Source organism: Uloborus diversus, chromosome 2 (genome assembly GCF_026930045.1).
Source record: "Uloborus diversus isolate 005 chromosome 2, Udiv.v.3.1, whole genome shotgun sequence".
Classification (NCBI taxonomy): Eukaryota; Metazoa; Arthropoda; class Arachnida; order Araneae; family Uloboridae; genus Uloborus; species Uloborus diversus.
In genome coordinates, this window is record NC_072732.1 from 57,324,859 (window position 1) to 57,349,150 (window position 24,292).

General features: G+C 31.7%; 1 protein-coding gene across 1 annotated transcript in view; it reads left to right on the forward strand.

Moving 5' to 3' along the window:
- The window catches only part of LOC129217058 (lipase maturation factor 2-like), a 64,901-nt gene that overhangs the window by 12,250 nt on the left and 28,359 nt on the right, over window positions 1–24,292 (forward strand). The window contains exons 4-9 of the mRNA XM_054851303.1: window positions 1,220–1,248; window positions 3,069–3,286; window positions 8,577–8,755; window positions 13,192–13,318; window positions 13,795–13,947; window positions 18,521–18,626. Of these exons, the coding sequence (XP_054707278.1) occupies window positions 1,220–1,248; window positions 3,069–3,286; window positions 8,577–8,755; window positions 13,192–13,318; window positions 13,795–13,947; window positions 18,521–18,626 (812 nt within the window). The remainder of the gene's footprint in view (window positions 1–1,219; window positions 1,249–3,068; window positions 3,287–8,576; window positions 8,756–13,191; window positions 13,319–13,794; window positions 13,948–18,520; window positions 18,627–24,292) is intronic.

The following is a 24,292-nucleotide window of genomic DNA, read 5'->3' on the forward strand; positions in this document are numbered from 1 at the left end:
ACAGGTAATCAAAGATACTTTCAGGTTCTTTTTAGAACAATTCTGTGTAAAGTAATTGATCTACATTTGTCAAGGAAAAGGAATAATTTATACTTTCCTGGATAGGAAATAATTGATATAAATGTAACAGGAGAAACTTAAAACTACATTGAAACTTCGATAAGTTGAACATCGATGAGCTGAAAACTACGATAAGCCAAAGTGAATCTTTATTCCTGTCTAACTGAATGGGGAATTATTGTTATTTTTTTTCGATTAGCCAAATTTCATGGAGTCGAAATATTCGATAAGCCGAATTTTATTTCATGACCTTTATTAGATTTTCCTTACTAACGTAACTCTATAAGTCAAAGTCAGTTTTTTACCCAAATAGTATGAACAAAAAGAAAGGCTAAATTTACATATTGGATAGAGTTATAAAATACTAACATTCAATTAAACACAGATTTTTTGAATTTTCATATGATTTATTAAATTGTTGTCGAGGAAAAGTTTACTTTTTTGGTAAAAACCTATTGTTTTTTGGAAATATGCCCACATTAAACACATATTTCATGGAAAATTTGCTTCTGTGTTTGAGATTTCAATCCTTTTGCATCCTGTAAGTATTTTAAATTGCTCTGAAGTTTAAATTTATTTTAACTTATGCTACTAAACATTGTTTTACTCTACTTATTGCGACAATATGTTAATGTTGTTAATGTTCATTTCTTTCTCTCTCTCTCTCTCTCTCCCCCCCCCCCCACCTCTTTTCTTGCGTGTGTAAAGATAAAACAAAATGAAAAAATATTTTTAAATGCCACATTATTGTTTATAAAGTTAAAAATTCTTTTTGTATTTTTTTGCTGTCTATTAACTATTGAGTGAATTTATTATCTACTTCTCTTTATATTCAAATGTGAATTACAATGAGCCTCGATTTTACATTGTATTTTTTACATATTATCCGTATCTCCAAAGTTGTTTTTCTGCTGGTCCATGAGAATTGATATTAAAATATTCCCTATTTTATATCTTCAATGTCTGCTTTTACTTTTTCAGAGTCTTTTTCAAAGTCTACTTAACACATTATTCTTAAAAATAAAAAAATCAACATTCCTATTTTACTTTTCTGTTTCATTATAAACAGTTACTATTTTGCTTTAAGTATATATTTTGTAATGCGTTATGAATGAACAATATTTTGTGTAATTTTTTTTTAAATTACTCTCTCCTGTAGGTTGGGCAAACATTCCTGTGGTTTCAGTGGTATGTAAAATATTTTAGAATTTTTTAACTTTTTTAACCTGGTTATAATTTTTAATTTATGTATCTAATTTTTACTCAAATATAGGTAAACGTGATTAAATTAATAAAAAAAAATCAAATATAAATTTAAACCAGTAGAAAATTTATACGAACTGTGTACTAAAATAAATTTTTCAATTAAAATTCTGTATAAGAGGTAAACAGTTACTTTTGTTTGAAAGCAAATTATGTGAATAACACTTTGAAAAAGTGATTCCCTGATTACATTATTGTAATACTATGTTCAGGAATTTGTTCTTCACTATGTGGTTTTCTAACAACTTATGACAAAGGTTAAGAATGAAGGAAAAGGTTACAGCATAAATCATAAACATGGATACTAACAAGTAATTTAAAAAGTGATTTACTTGAGAAGATAGAAAATAAGGGGGGGGGGGGGAGATAGCAATAATAAACCAATAATATTAAGTCACAGCATAAATCTTGGGTTTAAAATTACAGTGAAACCTGTTTAAGTTGACTACTTGCATTGCACTACTTTAGTGGTCAACTTTTACAGAGGTTGATTTATGTGGTAATGGCTAATTCCGTGCCTGATAAAAGCGGTCAACTTAGACAGGTGGTCTACTTACAAGGATGGTCAACTTCACAGGTTTTACTGTACAAGGAATATATAGTGAAACCTCTCTGAGTGGTTTGGTGGTCTTCTCCCAGAAATTTTTCGTATTTTCAAGATTTTTTGAGGGAGGGCAATCGCCCCAACCCCCAGCCCCTGTGGATCCACCACCGATTATTGTTCAAGTAAAGTTAAAATATAAGGAAGATGATGTAGTTTTCACACAGGTTGGCTATGTTTGATTAAATTCATGTAATTATTGTAATGCCTTTTCCACATTGCAGCTTGCATCATAACTGTTATTAATAAAAAAAAGATCCCCTGTTACAGTTAATCATAGGATATTTTTCACATCAGTGGAAAAAAAAAATTTAATTTTTTTAATTTGAATGAAATAGTTGGTCTTACAAGTATTTTATAAAAAAAATTAGTTGTAAAATCTATGTAATTTCCCATAGTTGAAACAATGATAAAATAAATAAATGAATAAAATAAATCTCCATGAATATTCAAAGTTTATCCCTAATAACTTTATAAATACCTACACAAGAAAGAGCTAAATCATCCACAAACAGGAAAATGGTAATTTCAAGTCTTGGTTATGATAAATATTGTAACTAATATTATTTTTATCTTTGAAGTTAATGTGCATTTAATTGTAAAAAAAAGTCGCTTTACCTGGATGGTGGGTTTTTTCAAGTGGGCCAACCCAAAGAAAACCTTTTAACTTTTCAAGTTGGGCCCAGTTTGGCAAAACCCTACATTAAAGAAATTCTCTATGCATCAAAATAATTTTCCTAAGATTGCAGATTTTATTTCACTTTAGACCTTTTGCCTCTTTTTTTTCTTCTTTTTTTAAGAATAATCACTTTTGCAATTATTGTGTATGAAAAAAATTCCAGTACTTCTCAAAATTTTTTTATAATTCGTACTTTAATTAGTAACTTACATATAATGTGATTAGCATTTGAATGAAGTTTTGTACCAAAAAATTTGCCTTGTTTTTAATGTTTTATGAGTAATTATGTCAAAATTAAAACTTCTTCTATGTTTAAAAAATGTTCTGGCAATTTGCTACTTCAATATATATAGGTTCGACCTGACTACTTCCAATAAGCTGACTGTTTCATCAGTGTAAATAAGCACATCAATTCAGTCCATTTTCTAAATAATTTGGCACTCATAATACCATTATCGTTTTCAGGGATGTTTTATTATTAGAATGTGGATTTGTAGCCATAATACTTGCTCCTCTTGGATTTTTACAAAACTCCATCAAAAGTGGGTTTTTGTCATCCTTACCGCATCGTCCTCATGATATAATCTCAATGTGGCTTGTGAAATGGTTGCTGTTTAGATTCATGTTTTCTTCTGGTGTTGTGAAACTCACAAACATGTGCCCTACATGGTGGGGATTAACAGGTATTTGAATTTGCTTTGCTTTGTTATCTAGTTAAAAGAAAATTATAATGAGTACTAATCTTTATATATTAATAGGCAAGCCGCTTTCTTTCAGTACCGATTTCTCCTCTGTTTGTGAACCAATTTCCTTCATTCTTTTTTTGTTCAGTAGCTATTGACGATTTTTAGTGTCATCAATAAAACATTTTCAAATCAAACGCTAATTAACGGAGATATTGATTAAAAATGCATTTTCATCCTAAATGGCTCTTTCTACGCGAACAATGGTCCAATTTTTTCGAATTTGATATGGTTGGAAAGGTCTTTAAAAAATACTCCTACCGAAGAAATTGTCAGGGCGCCCGAGGTCCAATAACCTAAATCCACTAGAAAAAGTTTTAAGCGTTTTTTAGTTAGCAAAACTCTATAATTTTATATTTATCTCTTTTCCATTGTTGAAACTCATTGTTGGAAGCGTGAAACATTAAGTTTTAATTCATTTTAAAAACTGCTTTTTCTACATGAAAAATGCATTTTAGTGCTTCGAGTTTGGTATGGTTGGAAAGGATCCTGAAAAATACTTCAAAAGACGTTGACCCCCCCCCCCCCCCCTTCGTTTTACGACCCAGAAACGAAAATTCGAAGATGAGCTAAAAGCAATTATAAAATAGCAAAAATTCATTTTTATTTGCTTTTTCATGCGACATAGTTAGCGTGAAGAAATTGCTGGATAATATTATGCATTGCCATTTCTCGCTTGAGCACCAAAGAAATGAAATTCTTGCATTTGTTTTTATTATTGAGGGTTTTTGGGTGACTACGGGAATTTAAAATATTTTCATTTTGATTATGTTATTGCGATTTTAATATTTAAATCATTTTACGGAGTGTGGGAGGACTTTCAGTTTCGATAACATTACCTTCTTCTCACAATAATACTTGCATTTGCTATCACCAGCAACAAATCTCAAGCTGAAACATTTGATAAAATTGGCTTATTATTACGACGTCCAGTGCTTTTGCATGAACATTTATATGTTGCTGTGAGTACAGTTCGTTTATTTGACTGTTAGAAATTTTATATTTCTAACGGCTGAAGTCATGCCTACTTTTACTAGGAATATTGTTTGTGCAGAAGTTTTACGTAAAAAAGGAGTTTCGCGGTATCATTTCATCTAGGAAGACTTCTGTGAAATTGGCAAACTTTATCCATTGGTGTCAAATTTTTGGCACCAATACCAGCGCGAGAAATAGTTTTCTTTTGCGTTCGTAAAAAAAGAGCAGAGAAATGTCTATTTGCAAGGACTGACTACAAATGAAGTGGTTCATTAAATTAACGGTTTGTGACAAGGGGAAGGAAATAATGACAAGAGGGACATACAATGGGGAAAATGTGACATTAAGCCTTTTTTTGATTAGAACGTTCATTTATTAAAAACAGTATGATGTGTGGAAAAGGGAAGAAGGGGTATGGTGAAGTGTGAAACTTCGACAAAGGAGAGAAGGATCAAAAATTTTGAAAAGTACATTAGTCAGTTATCCCCTAAACCGTAAACAAATCAAAAAAATGATTTTTTTAAAAAGAAAATTGCAGCTATTGCGACATACAGTGCTTTTGAATGGACAATTTTTAATGTAGCAAGTAGGATTCGTTCATTTGATTGTTTGAAATTATATATTTCTTATGGCAGAGGTCAAGGTAACTTACTGAATAAAATTGAACTTTTTAAAAGAAATATTGCTCATGCAGAAGTTTTACGTATAATCTAATTTATTCATTTTATTCGGTAAGATTTCGACAATTGAGAAATTGGCACTCGTTATTTATTGGAGTCAAATTTTTGGCAGCAATTGCAGCAAGAGAAATGTTTTTTCTTTGAATACGTAAACAAAGAGCAGGGAAATATATGTTATTTGGGTTATATACGGTTACCACTAAACGGGCTGTCCACAAATGAAGTCTCGCTTTAAGGTGGAGTTCACGAAACAGTAACAGTTTGTGACAAGGGAGAGGAAAGAAATGACAATTGGGACATACAGTGGGAGAGAATGTGACGACAAGCTTTTTTTTTAATAGGAATGTTTATAAAAACAGCATGACATGTGACAAGGAGAAGAGGGGGTATGGTGAAGTGAGAAGTGAAAAAAGCTGAAAAGTGTAACATCAGTTATGCACAGTCCTTAACCATAAGCAAATCACAAAGACAACCTTTTTTAAAAAATTGTACTATTATTGCAACGTCCAATGTTTTCGAACGGACAGTTATATGTTGCCACGCATAGAGTTCATTCATTTGATACTTGGAAATTTATATTTCTAACTAGCAAAAATACCCAGCGTTGCCAGGGTCAGTAATAAATGTAAGAAACAATCTCTACTTTCTTTCGTTTTCTGTTTTAACTGAAAGAACTCAAATAGTAGACGTTTTATGAGTAATATTGTTCACAAAGAAGTTTTACACATAAACTGAATTTTGTGATGCTTCACTTCATACGGAAAGATTTAGAATATTGGATAATTGGCGATTTTTATCCATTGGCATCATATTTTTGGCAGCAATGCCAGTGCAATGACTGTTTCTCATTTGCATACATAAACTAAGAGTAGGGTAATATCTATTTGCATAGGGTTAGCACACAGCAGCATGGCATCCAAAATAAAATTATTCAAGCCAAGAATTTGACAACCACACCTATTTCTCAATAGAGTTCTTTCCTTCAGTCAAAAGTACTACTTTTAATCACTGAAATTGATAGAATAAGTAAAAAAAAAAAGCGTGGAGCCAGAAAAAACTTTTACTTTCCCGACAGTTATTTTTTATTAATTTTTTAAAGTGTCTGATTTTTGAAATAAAGCATGGTCTTTATGATGTTACAAGGGGTGTACTTTGGTGCGCTACTCTATTGCCACACTAAATGTTTACGCTTTGCTGTCAACCTCGTTTCCAGGTTATGATTTGTGCTGTGCGCTAATGGCATCAGTGAATGGCATTTCATCGCTTTTGGTGCGATGTGCAGAAGCGTAAGAAATAAATTTTAATATGCACATCAATTAAAATAATTGTTAAAAGTATATTAAATTTTTTCCAATTACTTAAAAAATGGTTAACACCTATGTTTTTTAGCATGCTCTTTCAGAAAAAATGCTTTTAAAATTTCCAGACCCCGAAGAGTTCCTATTTTTCCTACTTTTTTGAGCTCTCTCCTTATTTTCCTACTTTTTCCCTTTTTTTCCTACTTCTTCTTTCTTTAGTATAGCACTTCTAATTGTGCACTGATTCTTATTTTTACAATGCCGCACCGATAATTTTCTGTATGTTTTGATTTTGAAAAGTAAAAGGACCAAACGGATCCTTAGCTTTCCATTGAATGACTACAGAATTTCTGGAAGGAATGCCGCGGCGTTTGTGTGTTTAAAAGTTAAATTTTCGCAAGTGACTTTTTTGCTGTTGCGGTGTTTATGATCGACTTTTCTTTTTATTGCCCCGACTTTAGTCCTACTGTTTTAACGAAACTATAAAAAATAGATACTGGACATTCTTATGCAATTATATGTTATTTACCCATCAGTTAGAAGCTTTAATTAAAGTAAGCAGCAGACTGTTCAAAAAATGCGGGAAAAACTGAATTTCCTATTCGCCAATTTTTTGTATGATTACAAGTGAAATGGAGCTCTATTTAAACAGAAAGGCAGTGAAAAACCATAAAAGGAACATAAGGAAGCAAAAAATGAAAAACTTGTACAATGTACATATTGTGTTGATGTTAGTACAACATAAAAGCGACAGATAACAGAAATTCGCAAAAACGGACCACTTAAAAAATAATCGGGGTTTTCTCGAACATAAATATAATTATTGTTCATTCAAACACTAGTAATTTTGAATACATGATTCCTTCTGCTACATAATCTATTTCTCTCTTTGAAGTAGCAATATTTGCATAAATTATGGTATTTAATGTATCAAAAATTATAAACATAACTCTGAAGCAAGCAGGCTCAAGTAAATACGTTCTCATCTTTTTAATAACACTATCAGAATTTATGAAATAAAAACTTAATATAAGGATAAGCATCATAAACTAAAATTAGAAATAACTGCTATTACATATCCATCTTTATGTTTACTCAAAGAGCTGAAAATGATTTTATTTTGATGAAAAGTACTTTTTAAAAGTATTTTTTTTCTTTTTTATTTTGAAAACATTAAAGATTTTTTTCAATACAAAAAGTCTAAAATATTAATTTGTTTGGTATTTTACAAAAAGTGCTCTTGTTTAATCTTTTTATTATTCACCTATTCCGACTTAAAATTTGATGTTGGGACGTTGGGAGGAATGTGTTTGTGTAATGCTGTTTTTTAATGTAGAATTGTATGTCTAATGTAGAATCATATGCCCAGGCTTTAGACAAAATTGCAGAATACTTAAGACATTGCTCTCCGGTTAATTCAATTTTCTCAGCCTTTGAGTGAATTTAGACTGTTTAAATTGTTTTTCTCTCGTGCAAAAACATTTCATCCAACGTTTGGCTACTTCTGGGTCCTCTGATACAATTGATTCTATTTTTATTTGCTCAATTTCAAAAAACGATCCAACCCCCAGTAACAGCCACCAAAAAATCTGATGATATCCAGCATTAGACAGGATGAGAAAAGGATGAGCATCAGACAAAATTCCCTTTTTCTCTTCAAAATATGGAAAAGTTCTTTATTTTTAGAACTAAAATCTTATTAAATTCAAATGAACATGAAACACCAGCTGACCTCGAGGTAGCTGTTCATAACCTTCCACCACTGCTTTGTAAATACCAACTGGTTCATAAAATTCACTCTGATAACACTGGTTGTTTGCACCATATTGATGAGCCACAACAACCTAAAGGGCTTATTATTTAAATCCAGACTAGTGATTGTCTGTTATTGGACCCTTGTCTGTTTGTTAGTGGTGATCTTACCCTAATGCCTAACAATTTCATAAAATAAGTTGAAGTAGTTTTTTGAATGAGCAAATCATACTTTTGGTTTTAAGTCATAAAAAGGTATATTTGAAATAATATACAACCCTAGCTAGTTGAGCGAATACTGATCTGATGCTAGGAAATAGATTTTGGTATACAGGAAAGTAGACTTGTTTTGTTATAGATAGAACTTATTATTACAACTGTATTTGATTCTATTAAATGCTTGTAGACCTTTTCTCAGTGTTGAAGCAAAATTTTGCTTGTATCTGAATTTATTTCATGCATAATGTCAAACTTGCTGTAAATTATTCTTAGTATTTTAAGCATATTGTTTTAAACTTTTTATAGCTCTGAACTATCATTTTGAAAGTCAGTGCATTCCTACACCTCTTGCTTGGTATGCTCACCATCTACCAACCTGGCTTTTGAAGTTTGGAGTAGTTGCAACTTATGTTACTGAAATTCCTCTGCCATTCCTATTTTTTTCCCCAATTCGTTCTTTAAGATTATTCAGCTTTTATGCTCAGGTAAGTAAGTTTTCTTGGTTCCATTTTTTTCTTTATGAAACAATGATATGTATACTAGCAAGGAGTAAAAAAAAAAACTTGTGATTATTACCGAGCTAGGAAACTCTGTGTCCTTTTGCAAGCGAGGTATGATATGGAATAAAAATTGAAAAGTTTGAAAATATAAATCTAGCTCGGAGTAGCTCTCTGAAGATTACTTCTTGTTGACGTGTGACAGCTAGGCTTGCAATTTGTGGTGCGCTGGTTCACTTTTCTTACTGTACTGTAATTTAGTGTAAAGTTCGACTTCCACAGTAACAGTACACACACCAGCCATAAAGAGATAAGGACCCATTTATAGGGTAAACAACCATTCACAGCACAGTAAAAAAGAAAGGAAAAGGACAGGAAAGAGAAAATACATCCATGCCCGAGTCGGGATTCAAACCCAGGGCCTCCCTATTGCAGTCAGACTCCACTGACCACTAGACAAAGTGGGCTGCAGTTACACCTTGTAACAGTGGAAATTGCTTTATAAATTCGCATGTTTTTGAGCCCTCAAACCATAACCACATAGCAAACAACAAAACATAGTTAGGCATGTGCATGGGATAATTATTTTGACTGCTAGAAATTCTCAGCCTTAGTGTTATATTGTAGCAAAAGATGGTGTGTGAAAAGTTTTAAAAGGAAACATTTTGATTATAAATAGAACAAAGCTTCAGTAACCTGTCTGAAAATTCAGTAACCTGAATGTTCATTTGGCAATTTTAGTTACATAAAATATTGTTTGTTAAGGTATACACAAACTATATTTAATTTAAAAGTTTGTGTGGACTGAATCCTTGAAACCAGAAATTGTCTAATAATATATCTGTGAATTTCTGTAATGTATGTGCCACAGTGTTTGAGCTCAGTACTTATTGTTGCATGGCAATGTCTAATTGTAAATAAATCGACGACGAAGATTTCCAACACTGATGTTTTTTGCAATGTACAATAACTGTTCAATATGGAGCTGCAAAACGTAAACAAACTTAACAAGTGATATAAAAAAATAAAGAAACGAAAATACCAAGTCAAGGACCACGTTGTAGTAAAGTAGAATTCTGCTTCTTAGATTAAATAAAACTAGCTTTTACCCGCGGCTTCGCTCATGTCGATGTAGTTTTTTTTTTCAATCGATTCAAGTTCATAATCAACACAGGCAGAGGTCAAGAAGTTACCAAAAAATGGTTTGTCCCCAGTTTCGCCGACATTTCAAATTGCCTCCCCCCTTTAATATATCAAAAGGTACGATTAAAACTGAAAATCAGGGGGGAGGGGGGAGGGACAAATGAAATTTCAGCAAAACTGGGAAGACACCCAAAAAAACCACACAATATAAATTAGGAAAAAGTTCAGGAGTTGTTAAAGAAGTTAGTTTGGGTAATTCTCAAAAATTCCAATTGGTGAGGTCAAAAATTCTTGAATAAAGTCGAACATTTCCCTTATAATTCCAATCCCCATCAAATGATGTTCAACGCTACACCGGCTATTTAAATTACTATATAGCTTCTTACCGGAGAAATCGTCTCGAAAAAGGGTTAACAGTCACTACAAATCCGGATTTAAATAATTTCCCTTTAGAGTGAGAACATCAAACCTTTAAAATCCCCATCAGAATTAAATCAACTGTTTTTAAATAACGTAAACGGTCCTGATTAAAGTACTAAAAAGTTCGGAGTAAAAATACCACTAAAATCAGAGTAAGTTTCTTTTTTTAATTTCCCATTTAAATGAGTACATTGGTACAAAAATCTTTTCGTTTCGTAAAGAGAAACATTCCCTAAAATCTCTATTAGAATGATGATATCAGTGTTTTCAAATAACATCTCCCTCTGAAGATCTCCGTCATGATTAATTCCAAAAATCTTCATCAGTACAGGTCCGATAGCGTAAAAAACAAATAAAAAAATTTTAAAAAAGGGAAAAAAAAGACAGAACAATATTATCCATTGTTGTCATTCAAGTAGGGATATTAAGTCCACAACATCCTAATTAACATCATTTATCCTCAGAAACACACACACAAATGAAAAAAGGAAATTTAAAAGTTTCATAAAAGTTTACAATATTTCGGCAATGCGCTAAAGTAGTCGCCTAATGAGACTGGAGATGATAAAAAAATATTTGGCGAATTAATTTACATTTGATTAGTAGTTTTAATGTCATTTGAGCGTGTTGTTTCACTAATTTGGCGGATTAATTTTAACTTCAATACCTGACACATAGTATTTAATGAAATTTTTTAACGAAAATTAATTTTGCAAAATTTTTACATTTTAATGCAACTTTTGTGATGCTTGTAACGCCAAGATTTTTGAACACGTCCCGACCACGTTATCATAACTCTGCCTATCGAATAAGTTTTTAAAATATCATTTTGTTTAATTTCATTTTCTATTTTTGCAATTAAAAGCAGTGTAAAATGTAAAATAATAAATCCATTATTTGTCGCCAAAGGACCACAAATAAATATATACACCAACTAGACATTTGCCAGAGACTTGCCAACTTTATAAAACTGCGTAAAATGTTTGCTTAAAATCTATATTCATAAGAATGATTTTTAATTCCGAACAGAAGACGCTATGAAGAAAATATTTTGCATGCATTTGGCAGTTCCTGGCGAAAAATAAATCTTCTTTCGACGGTAACTGGGGGTAGGTGGGGCAGACTGTTTAATAACTTTCTTTATTTAGTTACCAGATTATTGCGCATAGCAAAAATATCCGGCGTTGCCTGGGTCAGTAATAATTATGAAAAACAATAGCTACTTTTATTCGTTTTCTTCTGTAACTGATAAAATCAAAGCACACCGGTTTGACATGATTATGAATCGAGCTTCTTCCTTACCCATAAAAGTAAAATGGCAATAAGTATGAAGAACAAAATTGTACTCTTTTAGAAATGAAAAAACGACAGTTAAGAACATACAAATTTGAGAAATTTCCAAAATATGAAATTAAATTTCACTTGTTTCAAAAGATTCTTTTTTTTTTTTTTTTGAACATATTCTAAAATTCTCTATATTGCTATTGAAGTACAAACTTTAAAAAAAATGTAGCCGCCTGTAATCCCTTACCGTGATTCAAAATGTTAACAAATTTGCGGTAATCGTTTTGGGATACCTTTGATAATTTTCCCCCTCCCTATTTTGTAAAACTGTGTGTTACTAATTTTCACCGAAGAGATAGTGTCGCCAAATACTGAAATACTTCTGGTGACTATAAAATGATGCTACCTGAAATGTTTCCAAAATAAGTAGTAAAATTTGGCAATTATTTGAAATGGTGCGCAAATGTGTGCTGATTATGAGTTTGCTAATTTAGTTGGTGGATCATTTTACATGTTAACAAATAATATAAAGAAAGAAATATTAATGAAATGACGATGTTTTGGTTACATGGGGAAAACCGAGAAACAGTATTCGCATAGTTTTTAGCTTCAAAAACAGCGACAATTCAAAAAATTGTCTAATGCTTTAGCTATTGAAATGATTCCGCGAAAAAAGTTTGGCGAAATTCCTGTTGGTCGATCAAGCACCCAGTCAACACAAATAAAGTAAAAAAAAAAAACATTAATTGCCTCAAAGGTGCGTTAAACTGGAAAATAATCAGCCAAATCCATGTATCATTTTCTAATCTTGTGCAAAGATGTTACTTTAAGATTTAACTTGAAAAAAGCCTTGAACAGTCAGACGAAAAGCAAAAATAGTCGACAATACAATTTTCGCTATCGACACGGAGTTGAGATGATACACTAAATACTATATTGAGTTGAGGAAAGCCTTCGAGCATGGAGCTAAAAAGCTCACAATTAGTTTTTTATTCTACTTAGAAATTTGGAACAGGTGCCATCTTCAGCAGAAAAATCAGAGCTTTCGGTGGACATATAATGTTAGTATGTGCAAGTATTTTTTCACTCTCATATTAGAGAATTTGTATGAAATTTGTGTATTATTGCCTCCCTATGGGGGGCAATAATACACAAATGGGGGTTTGCCCCCCATAACGGGACGAAACATACTCTAAGTGTTATTCTGATGCATAAGCTATATTATTGTAAAGTTTCATCAAAATCCATTCGGTAGTTTTTGCGTGAAAGAGTAACAAACATCCATACAGACAAACTTCCGCATATATAATAGTAGTAAGATTTTGCGTGAAAGAGTAACAAACATCCATACAGACAAACTTTTGCATATATAATAGTAGTAAGATTTTGCGTGAAAGAGTAACAAACATCCATACAGACAAACTTTCACTTATATAATAGTAGTAAGATTTTTTTCTTTTACACTTATAAAAATACAAAAGTAATTTACTTAAATATTTTGAATGTCTTATTGTTGCTGAAATATTTTATTAATATTTTTTTGATTTTCGAAATCTAAAGCTTACTTCTTTTTTCAGATATTTTTCCAATTTCTAATAATATTAACTGGAAACTTCAATTTTTTCAACTTATTAACCATTGTAATGTGTCTTTCCTTGGTTGATGATGACTTTCTGTTAAGTTTAGTTGGGCGACCTACTCCAGGTTTGTATCAAAACATTTAATCTTTTTTGCATGCTTTGTATTTTTTAAAAATATTTTATTTGAAATATGTTTTAAGTTTTTTTTTTTCATTCGTGAAAACTTGAACTGTTTAACATACTTTTCAATGTGGAAAAGTACAAAGAGCATTAACGTGAGTTCAGGTCAAAAAATCATGAAACTTAAATTTTGTCCAAGAAGTCACATGAATAGTTCACAATAACTCACTGTCTGATTCCTTGAAAATCTTTTTAATTGCTCTGATGATGTTTTATGCACAAAATGTTGGAAATTCTTAAATTTTATTTTAAAATGTTTATTGTTTTTGTTGTTTTGTAGTTTTGGGTTGAATTTTACTTTTACAAATTAGTTGGAATTGATTTTAACCATTCCTGTTATATCATGCCAAAGAATTTATGGAAATAACTTAGAAATTTTGATTTAAAAAGAGAAAAAAAACATTTTCTCTTTCTATTTAGCTAGCAAAACAAGTGGAAGTACAGCATTAAAGTGGACTAAAAGAATTCTATGCTTTGCTGTAGAAACTGTTGTAATCCTTGCTATTTGTTATGGAACTGTGAAATATTTCTCATTGAAAATTTTACCAGATTGGTCTGTAGATAGCAAAATAGGTATGTATGTTATTCGAATGTCATAATGTAGTTTGAAAGTTTTCACACAATGTACTATATTGCAAAGAAAAGAGAGAGAGAGATATTACTTGATGGTTGTTTTTTGTGGTAAAGAATACAAGTGATGTCTCTCATTTTCGTGGGTTTATGTGCACCTTTTTTTTAAATTTTTTTCCACTTCCTTGATTACTCACTTACTCTTCAGTATAAGTTAATTTAAAGTATAATTACAAATGGGTTTGTACTATGAATAACTTATTACAACGATACAGCAATTCATTATTATACATATTCAATCGACTTCCCCTATCAGAATACACTCTAATGTGAACGCCCCAATATTCTGAACACATTTTGATGGTCCCGGTGAATACATATGCATTATCTAGTCTCCCTCTATAATGAACACCTCTATGATCTGAACATTTTTGTTTGGTCCCCTGAGTGTTCAGAATAGAGAGAGTCCACTGCATATGGGGAATTCCATGGGGATCTGACTGAATTTTTAGAGCAAATAAGTAAATATACGTTGTGCAAACGATCTTTTCTGCTGGATTATTTTATTTTTTAAGCTAAATTTAATGGTATAATTGAATTCTGGAAATGTGTTTTGGTTGGTTTTTAAAAATTTGTTAAAAACTAGGTAATTGATGGACATTTTAAAAAGTATAATATCAGTCAGTTACCGTGCTTTTTATATATATTTCATCCAAAATACGAGGGTCAGTCAGAAAGTTAGTTGCATTGCTCAAGAAAACAAAAACAGGATTGAAATTTTACAATAACTTATTGTTATCTTAAAGTCCCATTCAAAATCTACCTTTAAACGTAACCACCTCAGTTATTTAAGCATTTGTCGAGGCTTACAAGTTTTTAGGTGCCTTTTGCAAAGAAATCCCGTCCAATGTCCCATTGTTGGGTTGCAGCTTTCACTTCGTCATCGGAATGGCATCATCACTTTGAAAGTTCCTGTTTTATGGGACCAAAAACGTCAAAGTCAGGAGGTGAAAGGTTAGGTTGACTTGGGAAGGTGATCCCACACTTCCCACCTAAACTTGGTCTTTTCTCGCGCTCAGCCTTATCAATATCTGTACGTCCACACAAAATTGAATCACTTCACGCATTTCCAATTTGGACACTACTTGCAGCTGTCGAGACATGTTTGCGACTGATAATCAGAAAAACTGAACTTGTCTTGGAGAAGCGGCTACATCACACAATAAAGGTACATGTCTGAAGTATTGCCACAGAATTTCGTCAAAATTGTTTTAGATGGAACAGATTTACGAAGAAGTGCAACTAACTTTCTGACTGACCTGCGTATATATCAAGACTTCAATTATACCATTAAATTCAGCTTAAAAAATACAATAATCCAGGAGAAAAGATTGGGTTGCATAATGTATATTTCGCATTGAATGTTGAAAAATACAATTTTGCTCTAAAAATGACAATCAGTTACCCATGGTATTGCTCATCTTCTTTATCTTTACTAATAATAAAGCTGAAAGTCTCTCTGTCTGGAGGATGTCTGGATCACTGTGACGCGCATGACGCCTAGACCCTTTGGCCGATTTTCATGAAATTTGGCACAAAGTTAGTCTGTAGTATGGGGGTGTGCACCTCAAAGCAATTTTTCGAAAATTCAATTTTATTCTTTTTCTATTCCAATTTTAAGAACATTTTCCCGAGCAATATTATCATAAGATGGACGAGTAAATTACCAAGTTATCATTACGTGGAACCGTAACATGGGCAAATCATTCAGCAAAAAATTCACCGTGCATCTTTTGTAAATATACAGGCGAACGAAAATACCCTTTAATTTTCTACTACGTGCAAAGCCGTGCCGAAATTTTTTAATTTTCCTGCATTTGCAGCTAAAATTCAATGTATTTCCCATGTTTATCTCGAAAAAAATCCCGAATACCTCTGTATCTTGAATTCCAGCAATGTTGACATTTTTGAATTCGAAGTCTAGCAATCTTCAAAACAACAACTTTCCTTAAACACAGAAACAGTAGCATTGTCCTCAAGGGCAGAGAGGGCAGTGTAAAAAAAGAGAAATGCGCCCAGGTATTATTTTTTCAAAGAAGACTAACGAAGGGACAGTCATTTCGAGCGCTTTCTTGGTAGCAGAGCAGAGGGCAGAGAATGGGACAATGAGGAGAGGCCTTGGCTTGACAGATTTGACATGTGGGGTGACTTTTTCAAGTTCGTGGTTAAAGGTCATTCAAATTAAAACCCGTTTCACTATCTGGTTTAGGTACTGTTCCGTGATTGATCTCTTGCTTGAAGTTGTGATTGCGTAGAAAACCCGAGATGATAGGCTTGAAAAGAAAGCTTAAGATTTTTTCAAATGACGAAAAAGTGAAAATTCTTGAATTTTTGGATGGCAATCTATTAATAAGAAAAATGAAATTGCCGCCAAAGTGAAGTATGTATAGGCCAAGATGGATTTTCAGCCATTGCCAACCTCAAGAGGATGGTTGAATCTAAAACAATCAGGCACCGAAAAACAATAAAAGACTATTTTGCTTGCAAAAGGTATGCTTAAAATTTCATTACTGTCAAAATGATTCCTTAAACTTGCAATAAAGTGCTTAGTATAAAATAGTAGAATAAATTCCTTATAAAACTAATACGGAAGAATTTTAATCTTTCGCATGTATAAAATTCAAATTTTCATCATCAGATTCCTAATTTCAATAAGTTTCTCAAAACCTCTGTATCTCAAAACCTCTATATCTCGAATGTTTTTTCTTTCCCGTAAAATTTGAAATAGACAGGTTCGACTGTAATAAACATTGATTCATGTGACTATCTCATTGCTACACCTGGTGAACGACAGAAAACTGAGCATTAAACTAAGTATCAACAGCTTCGTAATTTTCTAGGCTACATGTTTAGCAATGTGGTATAGCTGTGTAGCTTAAATTGGCGGAAGTATTTATTAAAAGATTAAAAACCTAATATTCTCTCTTATCGGTTCTTCTTTGGAGCACTTTTCTTTTTTTCGTAATGCTTTTCCTCATAATTTTCCAATAATTTTCCCCATGATACTGGCAAGCAGCTGTTGAGAGATTTTCCTATTTTATATTTAATCGCATTAAAATAGTTTTTGCATAGTTTTATGCATTTTTGCATAAAATTATGAAATGTGGCAACAAAACATGTATATTTTTTATCCCCCTTTTTTTTGAGAGAGAGAAATTTCTAGTATCTGTATTCTGGCATCACATTAAAAAAATACCTAATATCGTATTGTATTTTTGTTCCTGTATTGCAATCGCTAGATGTAAGTTTTTAGATGTAGACAACCAACAAAATGAGTTTGATTAATGTGTTTCATCTATTGGGGTGCATATCTTCAGATTGCATGTGTTTTGCAAGGAAAAATTTGTCTTTATTTAACATTATATATATTTATTTTTCTTTTTAAAACAAAGGTTCCTTAGTTCTAATATACGTATATATTTTTGTTGTTTTTGTTTAATATAAGTAGTTATTTTGAAAGTGAATTCTGTTTTCTGCGTGATTCTATCTTAAGTTTAAAGTCAAAATAAATATCAAATCTTAAAAATGAGATCAGTATATAATTATTTGGTTTTGTTCTATTATTATGGATATATATTTTAAAAATTTTTACTACTGCAGATGTTCCATATGTTACTACAGTATTACTCCGCATTAACCAGCATGCCGGAAAAAAGCGAGGTTGACCAGCATGCCAGGAATTTCGAATTTTATGGCATGCCCGATAATTTGAGGTTTATTTTGCAACAAAACAAAAGTAAACTTCCCTATTCAGTTCCAATCAGTAAGCAAACCCCTGTAAGGAAAAAATAATAAATCCCGAAAGTAACCTTCTTTCAAAAAATTGTGTATTGCTTAAATATGTGCTTGTTATTTATGGTAGGTCATTATTAATGGATTTAATTATATGCCAGTAAAGTAATCAATTCAGAAAAAATGATTGTACTGCAAAATGTTCAAAATTTTTTTAATAAATTATTTTAGGTGATTCCTTTTAGACAGGTAAGTTTCATTTTTATTTATTGAATAGCTATGGTGAATTCTTTAACACTGGTTTAGGGGCGGTAAATTACTGCTTAAATGTTTGCTTAGATTTAATTTAATTTTTATTAATTCAAATTATTCTTTATTAAAAAATATCTTTCTTGTTAAAATAACAAATGGCATTGTTAGTAAATATTTTACAAAATTAAACTGTTTATTAATACTAATAAGATATGTGTAGAACTTATATTATTTTTAAGCTGAACATATATATTTTATGGGTTTTCCCCCTTAACCTCAATTTTTCCGGCATACCGGAAAAGACTAGGCAAGTGTTATAGAAAATCTCGTGACCCCCGAATTTTGCGGCATGCCGGATAATGCGAGGTAATACGATACTTAGAGTGTACTTTAAAATGTTTTCTGTCAAAATTACCATCTAATTTTATGCTATCCTTTAAAGAAATGCAATAACTCCTCTAGCTTTGCATTCTTAATTCATTCTAATTTTATCTGTTTAGTTATGTAATATATGTTTTCTTTTTACCCTTAGCATTTTCTGCAGCTGAATTTCGTACCTTTTTAAAAGAAATTATTCCTATTTCCATATCCATTGGAGTAATATCCCTTTCTTTAAACATTGTCATAGCTCTGTACAGGTAAGTGAAGTTTTTTTATACTTTAATGATAACATATTTTGAAAAATGTTCCACATTTAGTTTGGTTGAATTAATGCCACATACAGTTGGACCTCGACATAAGATCATCCCTCTGGACTTCCCAAAACTGGCCTTATAACCAATTCATATCATAAGCATGTGCAGTAAAATCCCTCCTGACACATTGATTTATAGAGTTTGGCAGGATAAAACCATCTTAGCAGACAAAAAGCTACTCTGGTGAAAAATTTTCTAAAGACATTTAACAATTTTTATGAGCACCATAAATACCATGAAATTGAAACCTTTTTTCATCCAGAAAGAACCAGACTCCAGTGCTTTAAATGTCTGGATTTAAATCATTTACAAATTGACTGGCATTCAAATGAATGAACCTGGAGGGATGACAACCAGTGAACCAGTATTTTGTCAGATTGGCATTTGATTTTGGATAAAATAATTGCTATAGAAAGAGGCATGTTATCTTAATAGACCAATGAGACTCAACACATTGGTTAACAATATAGAGACTATCTTATTGTTAGCAAACACAACCTCAAAATGTCAACTTATGGACGGCGGAATTTAATGCTAGAAAAATATGCTAGATTTAACGCATTTGACCAACAAAACAAAGAATGAGTGAAGTGCTCAAAACTGTTGACGTTTCGCATGCAATCAGCTGTGTAAAATACAGTTGGAGGGGGATTATAACTGAAACAATAGCAAATTGCTTTCATTGTGTTGAGTTCAAAAAAAGAGTTTGTCAGAGTGGAAAATTTTGTGGCGATGATAAATCTGAAAGTTTGCAGTCGATAGTGCATCTATTAAGTTTTATAAACACAACTTGATGTAACGTTATCTGATAAAATAGCGTTGATCATTACTATCTCGTCGCCAGATCATTACTATCTCGTTAGAGACACCTTAAAGTGTATATTATAAAAATATTTAAGTTGGGTGTAAAAAATGAATACCAGGGTTCGTACGGGTCATGGAAATCCTGGAAAGTCATGGAAAAAAAATAACAGAATTTCAGACCTGGAAAAGTCATGGAAAATTGAAATTTTCATTGAAAGTCATGGAAATTTATTCCAAGTCATGAAAAAATGTCCTGGACAAAGAGAATAAGGAACAGTAGCTAAAGGAGCATTAGAAATCTTGAGTGATTTAACAGTATAGCACATAAAAGCTATTAAAAGTGGAAAATTGAACGATCCAAAAATCAAATCTGAATTTTGAAATTTCATTGCATCCACTTCTGTCACAGCCACGTGCCATTTTTTGCGATGTGATTTTACTGCCTGGACATCACTTATTTTGAATTTTCTGTTATTTTCAATTTTTCTTATGTTTCATATTCTGTAGTAGCAAAATTTCACGATCTTAGTTTTGCCACGCCCACTCAAAAAAAAAAAAAAAAAAACAATTCAATTGCATGCGAGTTCGATTCCATCACTCGTAAGGAATTTATTATCAAATTTATCAGAGTTTTTCTTAATTTGTTGAATGTTTTAGGAAATAAAGATCTTAAGTCAGGCGATAGAATACAGAAAAAGAGGAATTCTAATCTCTAAAACAGTAGTGCCCAACGTACGGCACGCAAAACTAATCCATGCGACCCACTGCTACGTTCAATGTCGGGAATTAAACGTGTTCTGGAATTTCTAAACCTAGTAAATTATATGCATTTGAAAATATGCAAATTTGTAAACAAAACAAATATACTTTTGAATCAGAAGATTGATTCATTACTGAATGGTTTTTTCAAAAAAGATCTGGTTTAGAAACATAAAGAACTAAACTATATGACTTTACTTTAAAGAACCAAAATACTGTCAAGTTACGTGGATGATTACAGGCACTGTTGACACTAAAAGGTAACTTTTGAAGCAAATTTATTGAAACTTAGTGATGACTCATTCAACCTTTGTCCTATTCAATATCATTCTGCCTGTTTTTAAAAAAAAATATCAGACATTTAAGCATCATCATATTTGCTTCACAGCATTTTTGCTTTACTTTAATTTATATGATGAAGACAAATAAGAATTGTGTTTAGTTTTTTAAGTGTGCACTTATATTTTTTCCATTACAAGTAAGTGCTTCAATGAGGCTATGGCATTCATATAGACATTTTGCTAATGGTAGTTTCCAAATATTACCAAGTTTGAGATTAAACAGTGCTATTCTCTTCGTGTAACGTGGTCATGAAAATTTTCATTGAAGTCATGAAAAAGTCTTGGAAAAGTCATGGAATTTTTTCATCCAAATAGAGTATGAACCCTGGAATACTGTAAAGTAAACAAATAAAACTGCAAAATCTCTCTCCTGAAGATACCCCTCTGTTATGGACGAAAATGTTTGTCCTGTTAGTGGCTGCTTTAGAGGGGTTTTACTGCATATAAATAATATAATTCTCTGTAAAATTTAATGTTCAAAACTATCAGTTTATTATAACTTTTAAATAAGTTGAGCCAATTCAAAGTAACAAAATCAATTTTTTTTTTTAATTTAACTTAGAATCAAGGTGTATATGATTGTTCAAGCAAAGTACTGAAGTACAACTTGCCTTACTCAAAATGATCCAAAATACAGGACTGCCACAATTTTTCCATTTGTTGTACAATGTTTCCAAGCTTCATATTTTCTAAAGTAAAAAAATACCTCCATACTGTCAACTCTATAGAACATCCTTCTATTACTGCGACCCTTCCGTTATAGCGACCAATACATGAAGTCACATTTCCCATTCCATAGATGCAAGATTATTTTACCGTCCATTAGAGCGTCCAAACTGAACCGTTCATTCCAATATAAGGTCCAAAACTAAGTTTCAATTTTTGTATTATCCTCAGAACTAACTATTCGAAAAGTAATAGTTAAACATTTTATGTTTCTAAAGGTAAAATATTTCATTTGAAAAGAATTTTGTTGGTATACAATCAAAGAAGTGATGAGTACCACAGACAAATGGTAAACATTACAAATTATATTTTTCTTTTGAAAAAGTCAAAAAAGTGGAAAGCTTCTACAATAATTGCAGAATAAGATTTTTAAAAAAAGAAACTAGCAATTTTTTTTAAAAAGTTTTTCATTAGTTTTTTTTTTTATATATTCTTCTTTAAAATGATGCAAGCAAGGGTGCCCATATGCAAAATTTTAAAGGGGGGGGGGGGGCTCAAAAATTTTCCCCGTTGTTTAACAGAATATTTTACCAATGAATATCAATTTCAGTACAGATTAGAGATATTAAAATTTGACATTTTTAATAACTTATTCATTAATGGCTGGAAATATTTTTATACATTTTTTCAAAGAAAAAAGCTCTAAAAGCAAGGAAGTTCTCATTTCTAAGGGGGGGGGCTTGAGCCCCCTCCCTTTGCCCCCCTATATGGGTGCCCTTGGATGCATGACTATGAGAAATTATTAGTGCATTTTAAAAAATGAATGAATAATATGCAATACATTATAACGACCTCTCTTTATGGCAACCTATTTTGTTTGGAGGACAAGAGTGGTTATAACGAGCCTCGACTGTGTATTTGATTTTTACAAAATGTCTTAAGACATTTATGGTTTGTGTGAGTGTTTGCTTGTGTCAACACTTCAGTATCACTTTCATTATATCCACCTTCTACTACATTACCTGCACTTTATGTTACATTTGTAGAAAAAATAACTTTTCACCTCTAGAAGATCATGTACCACAGAAAAGTCTTAAAATTGAATCTGTGTGATACTGAAATCATTGAAGAAAGTCAGACAAAAGTGATCTTATAAGTGATTACGGTTTTCAAGACCTGACCAATGCTATATATCCTATAATTCATTAATAACATAGGATTGCTATTCAATGAAACGGGATTAAAGTAAACTAACTTTATGTGCAAGGGACCTATTACACGGCGGCGACAGAACCTAAAAATTGGAGAAATGTCAGGAAATTGCGAAAAATAACAAAAATACACGGAAATTCGATTGTTTTTTTTTTCCTTTTTTTTCATGCTATGAAAAATTAAGTACTGTAATTCCCTGCTCTTTATCCACCAATTATCTTTGTGTATCTTTTTTTCCTCAACGTCTTAAGTATTGAACCTCAATCTACCAGGATTCGATAACTACGACTGCTTCCATGCTTTTAGGGTTGTTTATTTTACAATAGCTTGAATTTTCCTTTCATAAGTTTTATGCTACCTAAAATAAAGAACCCTACAGGCAAAGAAGAAGCGGTCATTACTGCCTTAGTGCCTTTGCTCACCCTCTTAAAGTAATTAGCGTACTATGCTCACAATTTCAAGAATTTTTTTAAACTAATTTTGATATAAGTTTTACAGTTATTACTTCTTTACCTTTTAAATTTAATTGCTGAAACTAAATGTTAAATCCAAATTAACTTTGTTTTTTGCTATCATATTCAGTGGTGTTCCATAGTGTATACTCCATGTATGCCATATACTCTCAAATATGTTTTAGACATATTGCGTATACTCTCAAGCTTCAAAAATTTCCATATAATGATATCTCTACATAGTATAAAATGAAGACCTCAAAAAGCCTCTGTGTGTTTGAACTCGCAAAACTCGAGAGCTACCCAGCCGATTGGGCTGAAATTTTCACAGTTTGTTCCTTTAAGTCCTGAAAAGGTTTGCAGACCAGTTCGAATAAAATTTGATGAATAGTTCTTTTTTTATTCCAATTTACGTCCAATTTTCACATAAATTCTCAAATATTGGGGTGAAGAATTACTTGCACATATTAATATTACCTATCGTTAGAAAGGGTAGAATTTACCGTGTTTTACACAATTTGTTTCAATGCTCTAACTTTATTACGGCAGGAGTTATTTGCGTTTTTAGCTCGAATTTTTTTAGGCTTAGCTGAAATTTAGGCACTACTTTCTTCATTAAACAAATCAGTAAAAAGTCAAGGAATTGTCCCACAGCTTTCTTTTTGACGCCATTGGAAAAAGCGACCTTTTTTACTCCAGATACAGTTGAATCCTGACTTACGCGAGGGATGCGTTCCAGGACTCCTCGCGTAAGTCGAAATTTTGCGTTGTGGAAAAGTGTTGTGTATATGATTTTTTATTAACTAACCCAATAATTTTAAACATTTCCAACACCTTTTAAACTGTTTTAGACCGTTTTTAACTATATATCACCGTTTCTTATATAAAGAGCTGAATTTTGACCGTATTTTTTAAAAAGTGGCATTATTCAACCTAAAATATTGTTACAATGCACAAAATCAGTTGTCATTGGGAGAGAGAGACATTAAAACAGTATGGTACGTACAGTATGTAGCAATAATAAAGCACTGCACTGTAAGAGTTTTACAGTAGAGAGATACAGTAGATACAATAAGTTACATTTATGTCTTAAAAATTGAAGATGACTTATGCTGCGCAATCTCTGATCGTCATTGTAATATATTTTTAAATACAGCTTCGCATTTACCTTTATAACATTTACATCTTTGGTAACACCCCTCTTTCTGGGTCTCTATAATCTACAATACAAGAGCAGACTCCACTTTCATATTTGCATTTTGCTTAAAAGCTACTCTGCGAGCATCATATTAAAACTAAGGTCTGAACTTATACAAATTGCCTTCTCTTGACTTTTAACTATACGTATATGAAAGATTCACTCATGCCCCAATAA